This window comes from Loxodonta africana, chromosome 22 (assembly GCF_030014295.1).
Source record: "Loxodonta africana isolate mLoxAfr1 chromosome 22, mLoxAfr1.hap2, whole genome shotgun sequence".
In the NCBI taxonomy this organism is placed as follows: domain Eukaryota; kingdom Metazoa; phylum Chordata; class Mammalia; order Proboscidea; family Elephantidae; genus Loxodonta; species Loxodonta africana.
The window spans coordinates 32946751-32955143 of record NC_087363.1 but is presented as its reverse complement, the minus strand read 5'-3'; the positions used below and the strand labels follow the sequence as shown (position 1 = coordinate 32955143).

At 52.2% G+C, this 8393-nt stretch overlaps 1 protein-coding gene across 1 annotated transcript; it reads left to right on the top strand.

Annotated features, from left to right (window-relative positions):
* Nucleotides 1-1364: 1364 nt before the first annotated feature.
* C22H3orf22 (chromosome 22 C3orf22 homolog) lies at nucleotides 1365-6488 on the top strand. Its single transcript, XM_023548061.2, has 3 exons — nucleotides 1365-2027; nucleotides 3719-3850; nucleotides 5951-6488. Exons 1-3 carry the CDS (start codon nucleotides 1939-1941, stop codon nucleotides 6321-6323), a joined length of 594 nt encoding a protein of 197 aa, XP_023403829.1. The 5' UTR covers nucleotides 1365-1938; the 3' UTR covers nucleotides 6324-6488.
* The last annotated feature ends 1905 nt before the right edge of the window (nucleotides 6489-8393 follow it).

Genomic DNA, 8393 nt, shown 5'->3' with positions numbered 1-8393 from the left:
CAAGTCGTAAGCCAGCCCAGACTCAAGAGCAGGGGTCTGGACTCCAGATCTTGATGGGAGGAGCCTCATAGTTACGTTGGAAGAGGATGAAGATAGGAAGGGTTGAAGAATTTGGGGTCATTTTTGCCATTTTTCTATCGATCTATTGATCTAAAAAAAAATAGGTATAATTCTCAGCTATTATTTTTATTGTTGTAGGGATGGCCACGCCTCTTCCACAGTGGCAAACATGGGTAATTCTGAATTAGCACCCACGACTCAGGGTCCTCAGTCTTCTCAGCACAGTAGGCAGGAAGTGAGGAAGAGGGGAGGATGAAGCCACAGGCTCCGAGCCAGGAGCCATGCTGCAGGTCCACACCCTTAAACAGGGACTGGGTTTAAGCCGCAGCCAGGTACACCTCCGTTCACTTCTGCAATCCTGCGGCACCTGTGCTGTGTTTTTAGAGCTTCTACCAGGCTGCAGCCAGGCTTAAGGACCGCTGCTGCCTTACGTAGCAAAGAAGCCACCTCCACCAACCTGAGAGGCAGGCCTTGCCCTTGCCTGGTGCCTCTGCCCACTGTCCCCACGCTGCAGGGGGTGAATGGGCAGTGTGTGTCGCACATTTTGGCCTCATGATGAAGGGTGACATTGGGGCCCACGCAAACTCTCTGCTCTGGCTTCCCACACATGTGGGGTCTCTAGAGCAGACCCAGGGTCTGTGTGAGCTGAGACCCCAGGAAGCTCTCATGCCACAGGAGGACACTGTGGCCAGCTGGTTGGGAGGGAATCTCCCACAGTTGGGCCTCTGCTGCCTCTGAGGAGAGCTGGGGAAGGCACCTCACTGGAGAGAATTAAGATGCCCTTGACTCAAGCTTGGGGAGGGCTGGGTCCTGTTGGGAGGGGTAGGTGTGGCTGTGGCCTCACGAAGAGCTGAGATGAGTGTCCTCAGGACGTGCCATGGTGGTGGTGGGCCTAGCCTTCTGGTGTGACACGCAGTGGACACAGTCCAGGGAGAAGCATCTGCAGAGGGCAGGGCACACCAATGAGGTTGGGGTGTATGGGAGCCACCTCTTTGGAGGCTCCATAAATTACTGGGCAACACTTTGGAAGGGTACCCACTGCTTATGCTGATGGGGGGTGGAGGTAGTGCCACCCTAATTTGTTTATAAAAGGGAAGGATAAACACCTGTGTATGATGAACACATGGGGTAAAATCATACAGAACCACATGTGTACACACACATGCACACAAGTGTGCCCAAATGTGCACACATACAGGTGAGCACACATGCATACAGTGCACACATGCAAAACACACACTGCACATGCATGCATATAAGCACACATGCACACACAAGCACATATGTGTGCATATATACATGAGTGTGCACACACAGCACATACACATGTGCACACACGAGCATGAGCATAACACACGCACACACAATGCACATATAAGTGCACATGCACATGCCATGCACACATAAACACATATATGCACAAACACGTGTGCACACATGCAAACACAATACAGTGCACGTGCACACACGACACAACACACGTATATACACATGTACACACGAGCATACATGAGCACATGCATGCACATACATGTGCATACACATACTCAAGCAAAACATGTACATAAGCACACACACATTGTGTACGCACGTAGACAAGTGCACAGGGCAGTCAGGCTTTGGGCTCTTGGTGACAGTACAGTATCACCAGCTCTCACACAGCCCCGTGAAGGAGTAGGGCCACATTCCTCTGTCCATTTTGCAAATAAGGATGCTGTGGCTTAGAGGAGGGCTGCCATCTGCCCAAGGTCCTGGCTGGACCTGTTTCCTCCCATCAGCACCTCCAGCTCCTCTGGAAGCAAAGTCCTCAGACTCTGACAGGTCCTTTTATCTTCTAGCCATGGCTGAGAGCTGCTGCAGAGCTTAAGCCCTCCCACGATGGACTCGTGGGCCCACAGGAAGAGCCACCAGTCTAAGAAGTGTAGGATGAAGACCCAGGAGAGATTTGCCAAGAAGTTTCCATACAGGTACAGGAATCCGAGACCCCTATGGCCAAGTTCTGCCTCCCTTGTGTGACTGGGGCTCCAGAACCCCCAAGGACACAGGAGGGCATTCTGCAGGGCACAGGCTAGGGTGGGGAGAGGGCTTCTCGGCCTCAGGGAGTCCCTTGGCAGCTCTGGGCTCTGCTGGGGAACTTCCTGGTAGTCTGGGGTGTCCCTTCTCCACCCCTACCTGAGCCTGAACTGAGGGCTGTAGATAGATGCCAGGACAGCTGGGGCCATTCCAGAGCCCTGTCCCAGAGCTCTGAGGCCAGGCCCCTTGCAGCCTGCATCCACTGGGCCTGTATCTCTCATCTGGAGTCATTAGAGGGGCATTTTTATAGGCACCTGCCCCTCCCCAAATCTGAGGTTGCTGGTCTGGAGTGGGTGGCAGTAGTGCATGAAGCTCCAGGGATGCAGGTACCAGTTTATCAAAAGATACCACAGAGCGAAAGGCAGGGCACAGAGTGGAGAGATGCTGAAGGCACATCCGACAAAAGGCTTGTACCCGGATGAATACTGTAGGCCAGTGAGAAAGAGACAGACAGCCCAGGGGATGGCCCTGGACCAGCACTCCACTTAACAAGCGGTCCCACAGCAAACATGCTGGAAGGCACAAGCCTTGTCAGTCTTCAGGTAAATGCAGAGTAAAACCACCATACACCTATCTGATGGGCCAGATGGAAGGTTCTGGCAATACTTGCTACACTACTGGGAGAGTGCCCGGCGTTCACTGTCCTGGGGCCCACTGGGCATTGTTTGGACATGAATGTCCTTTGACCTCACAGCTGTCCTCCTGGTGTTGCTCCCTCACATCCCCTCCCTGCTGTGTGCCTGGGAGATGAGCTGGGGCTGCTTGGCCTGCTGCTCATGAGGGCCACCTGGAGGATAACTAGGCGGCCCATACTAGAACAGATGCACAGCTGTGATCAGCTCACAAGGACTCCACCCAGCCTGCATCTCTTTGTGGCCTCAGCCCTGGCTTGGGTGGGTGTGGTATCAACTGGGAGCCCTTGGGTCATCTTTGGACACCGAGTGAATGCTCTGGGTACCTGACCCTCCTAGGGAGGCCTCTGGAAAGCCTGAGTCTGAAAGACCCCATCCCTCTCCTTTTAGACCCCAGGACTCCCTCAACCTCTGAGCTGAGCCTGCAGAGGGAGGGGCATAGTGGCTCTGAGGCCATGGAGACTCTCATCTCCATGCTGGGTACCTGTGGCAGGTCAAGCTGAACACCTGTCCTCTTTCTCACTTCAGGAGACCCTGCCCCAGCCGCTGTCACCTGAGGCTGAAAGTAGTACATACGTGCCATGCAGTATCTGGGCCTTGGGTTAAAGCTAAAGGAGGTTAAGATTTGGGGGATTGGGGTACTCAGCCCATTTGGCTGCAGCAGCTGAGAACGTGGCTCTGGAGCCAGCTCCCTGGGCCCACATCCTGGCTTTGCCACTTGAGCCACGGGACCCTGGGCAGGTCACTTAACTTCTCTGTGCCTCAGTTTCCTCCTCCATAAAATGGGCTAACAATACCACCTTGTAGCATGGTTGTGAGCTAGTACTGTATATGTTGATGTTTGTGAAGTGCTTAGAACGTTGCCTGGCAAGTAGAAAGTGCCAGATGAGCAGGAGCTGCTTGTATGTGGCTGGCAGCTACAGGTGGCCTAAAGATGCCCCCGGGTGTCGCAGGTTCAGCTGGCTGACAGAACCTGGCCCAGAGTCCCTGCAGACCTCGGAGGTCATGAAGATTAACAACAGGCCAAGGGAGCAGCTGCCCCTGCAGAGGGGGTTGGTGCCAACAAGGTCCATTCCAGACAGAGGGTGAGTCACCTGCACTCAGCAAGGACAGTCACACCACCCCGACCACGTACACACCCAGCCTAGGGCCCTGGTTTACACACAAAGGCTCATATCCCCCTCCTGCTGAGGACACTGGGGCTGAGAAAGGGCACACCAAATTCCAGTGGTTCTTCCCACAGCAAGGCAGCTTCAGGACCTTGAAGGCAGAGAGGGCCCTGGTCTTCCTGGAGTGGCAGCAGGGGCACGGCCTGAGAGGGCAGAGCTCGGCTGAAGTCCTTCCACATGTTCAAGGCAAAGGTGGAAGGGGAGCCAGCCAGCTCCTGGACCCAGTGTAGCCTCTGGCAGCATGGTGGCACGGTGGTGGGGATGCTGACAGGTGAGAGCGTGGGTGCTGCCCCCCACGTGGCCACATGCACACAGATGCACCTACGTACAGTCACTGCCTCTTCCCCACCCCCTGCAGAGGCAACACTGCAGGAACAAAGCTGGACGCCCTGGAAAAGACGCTCACATGGAGAACTAGACCCACAGGTGCACAGCCTCACTCCTAAGCAGAGAGAGGAGACTCAGATGTCACAGGGCATGGGACCCAGCTCTGCCCAGCCTCTGAGCCCCCCAGCCCCGCTCCAACGGCCTTGGTCTGATGCCCATTGTTCAATACTTTGTATGTCACCTCTGACAAGTCCCAAAGATGCCACACTCCCCTGACTGGACGCCCAGAAGGACAATATACACACGTGCACAGACACCTAGACAGAAAAGCGGACACAGAGCCATGCCTAGCACGAGTCGGCACTGGCCATGTGCTCCAAGGCTTGCCATCTGCCTCGCTGGGTGGGCAGCAACATCCCAGCCCAGGATCTTGCTCCAAATCTCTGAACTGGAAGGTTTTTGAGGGGTGTGGCAAAGGCAGGATCAGTGAAGAGCTCTCCAAAGGATGAACCCAGTGGTGAGCTAATGTGTCAAGGGCCACTCAAAGAGCTACAACCAGAGAACTTGCCAGGTGCAAAGAGGAGGGCCAGTAGGGGAGCCTGCCAAGAGTGGCACAGATTCGGAGCCCAGCCACAGCAGGGAACCAGCCTTCACTGGGCCCCCAGCCCCACTGCCCATGAGCTCTGCGGTGGATGTCAAGGGAGAAGCCCCATTCCCTCCTCCAGCCGTCTGAGTTCTCCTCAGGGTCTGTGATTGGTCAGCTCTAACCAGGGGCTTGGAGCCCTAGTGGCACAGAGGTTTAAGCCATCATCTGCTAACTAAAAGGTCAGCAGTTTGAATTCACCAGCTGCTTCTTGGAAACCCTGTGGGACAGTTCTACTGTGTCCTATCCAACCCAGACCCAGTGCCCTCGAGTTGATTCTGACTCATAGTGACCTTCTAGGATGGAGTAGAACTGCCTCATAGAGTTTCCAAGGAGCGCCTGGCAGATTCGAACTGCCGACCCTTTGGTTAGCAGCCGCAGCACTTAACCACTACGCCACCAGGGTTTCCATAGGATCGCTATTAGTCAGCGTTGACTCAATGGCAATTGTTTTTTTTTTTAACCAAGGGCCCAGGGCTGGGTGACACCGGAAACAGCCTCCCATGACATGGAGCTTGGCAGAGAGGGTGGGGAATGGATGCGTGAAGTGAGGCACGGGAAACCTAGCACAGGGCAGAAAGGAGAAAGTGGCTGGTGAGAAGCAGGCCTGGTGAAAGGGAAGGAGCTCCAGGCAGTGGGGCAGCAGGAGTTCATGCCCTGCTGTGGGAGAGAGTGCCCCACTCAGAGGCTATGAGGTGCTCTTGTCCCGGAGGGCTTAGACACAGGCAGGAGCTAGGTCGCTGAGGGTGCCAAATTTGTACTGAGGGGCAATGGGAGCCACTGAAGACTAGGAAGCAGGAGGGCGGTCTGACCAGACCTGTATTTAGATGAGACAGAAAAAAAAAAAAAGAAGGTGGATTAGGAGGTGCGGTGGTCCGCAGGCCCGGGTGAGGTGAGGAGGCGTGGGCTGATATGGGGAAAGGCATGCCAGCTGGCATGCACTGAGATAACACCTGGTCAGTCAGGGAGTGACAGTGCTCAGGAACCACATGGGTATGGAGCTGGGGGCACAGGAAAGGGGCCTCCTAGGTTTCTGGCTTTGGAAGTCTGGGTGGATGGAAGCAAGCACCACCAATCAAGAAATCCAGAGGAGCAGGTAGGAGGAGCAAGGACAGTGCCCGGGAGGGTCAGGGTGGCACTGGGTGGAGGACCGCCCTAAGGCCACACTGCTGTGGCCAGCCACTGAGGGCTGTGTGGCTCTCCCCTAGGCTCCAGGTTCCAGATTACCCCTCACTGCCGTGCTCCCCTCCACTGCAGCCATGGCTGCTGCCCCAGAGACACCTTTGGGAGATCAAGCTCCTAATCCAACGATTTCCTGGACAAGGAGCCCGTGTGCTGTCCCTCCTGGGCACCAATGTGGACCATCCCCGGAGTGGCTCGTGTCAGGAGCGTCCAGAGGCCTCTCCTAGAACATCATAGCAGCCTTCTCCTTTGGGCTCCCTGGTGACAGAGGCTCCTCTTCCAGGCAGAAGTGTCCTTTAGTGAGGGGAGCAGGCTTTATGGCCATCCCAAACCAGGAACTATTTGCATCCTGGGAAACCTTGTCATACAAATAAACTTCACTGGCTCAAGACACAGATTCCAATGGACCAATCATTTTGCCTTCCTGAACCCACATTTTCTCCTCTAGAAAACTGATGTGATGGGTTGGTGTGAGGATTAAAAGAGCATGAATGTTATTCTAGGAATTTATCCCAAGGATATACTCACACGTTAAGATATTTGAACAAAGATATTCATTCCAACACTGTTGGAAATAGAAAAAAGATTGGAAGTCACCTAAATCGCCATTAATAGGGGACTGTTAAATTATACTACATTGACATCCTGAAGTACTAGGCAGCCAATAAAATGAAGCAGCAGCTCTTTTATCTTATTGTGGTAAATGTGTGTAACAAAACATTTGCCATTTCAACATTCTTCACGTGTACAACCTAGTGACGTTATGTTCATCATGTTGTGCAACCATCACCATTATCTGTTTCCAAATTCTTATCACCCTTATTGGAAGCCCAGTGTCCCCTAAGAAATTGTTACCAGAGAAAGGTTCTTGCCTCTCACTGGTCAAGAATGAGCAGGTAAGCACTTCATTGAAAAGGCTTGCAAGCGGAGACCAGGGGGTGCCTAAAGCAATGCTTACCCCTGTCTCACAGAACAAAAGACGGGCCTGGGTTTTTAAAGGTTCTGGGGCGGGAAAAGATTCATGTTTATTCACAGGAATAGGCGGGGATATGTTAACTACAATGCGCACACAGCAGCTTTCTAAGATGTCTCCTGTCCTGGAGGCCTCTGGGATTCGTAGCAGGACTTATTATGGGGTGTCACACCTGCTCAGTCTCTCGCTCCCCAAGTTTGATTCCCAGCTGCTGCTGCTGCCCTTCACCGCCCCTGGTGGAAGGTCACACGCTGGTCACAGGTGGATGTTCTGCGCATGTCCCTGGGGCTGGTTTTATCCAGCTGCTTTTGTAAGACAACTTTAAAGAAGTTTGTGGGCTATTTGTTCTGGGGAATGGCTTTGTTTCTGCACCCTGGCCCATTTCCTGTACTTTGTTTGCAGATTTGGGGGGCCCTCTGTTCCCTGTCTTATAGTGAGTCCCTGTTTCCCCTCCCTCCCATCCACTCCTGGTAACCACTAATAAACTTTGGTCTCTGTATACTTGCTGTCTTAGTGATCTAGTGCTGCCATAACAGAAATACCACAAGTGGAAGTTTTAATGAAGAGAGATTTATTTTCTTAAAATTTAGGGGGCTAGAAGTCTCAATTCAGGATGCCAGCTCTAGGGGAAGGCTTTCTCTCTCTGTCCACTCTGGGGGAAGTCCTTTGCGATCATGTGGCATGTATCTTTCCCTCCATTTATGCTTGTTTGCTTAGTCTGCTCTTTTCTATCTCTAAAGAGATTGACTTAAGACAGACCCTACACTAATACTGCCTCATTAACATAACCAAGAAAACTCATTCCCAAATGGGATTATAACCACAGGTAGAGGGGTTAGGATTTACAACATATATTTGGGGGGACATAGCCCAATCCATAATGCTTGCCTATTCTAGATATTTCATTTATGGGAAATTATACAGTATTTGTCCTTTTATGATTGACTTCACTCAGCATGATATTTTCAAGGTTCAGCCATGTTGTAGCATGTATTAGGATTTCATTTCTCTTTATGGCTGAGTAATATTCCATTATGTATGTACTACATTTTGTTTACCCATTCAGCTGTCGATGAGCATTTAAGTTGTTTCTACTTTTTGGCTATTGTGAATTGTGCTGCAATGAATATTGGTATACATGTATCTGTTTGTATTCCTGCTTTCAATTCTTTTGGGTATATACCTACGAGTAGAATTGCTGGATTGTATGGTAATTCTATGCTTAACTTTTTGAGGAACTGTCAGACCGTTGTCCACAGTGGCTGTGTTATTTTTCAATCCTACCAGCGATGGATGAGAGATCCTATTTTCCTTCATCCTCGCTAACACCTGTT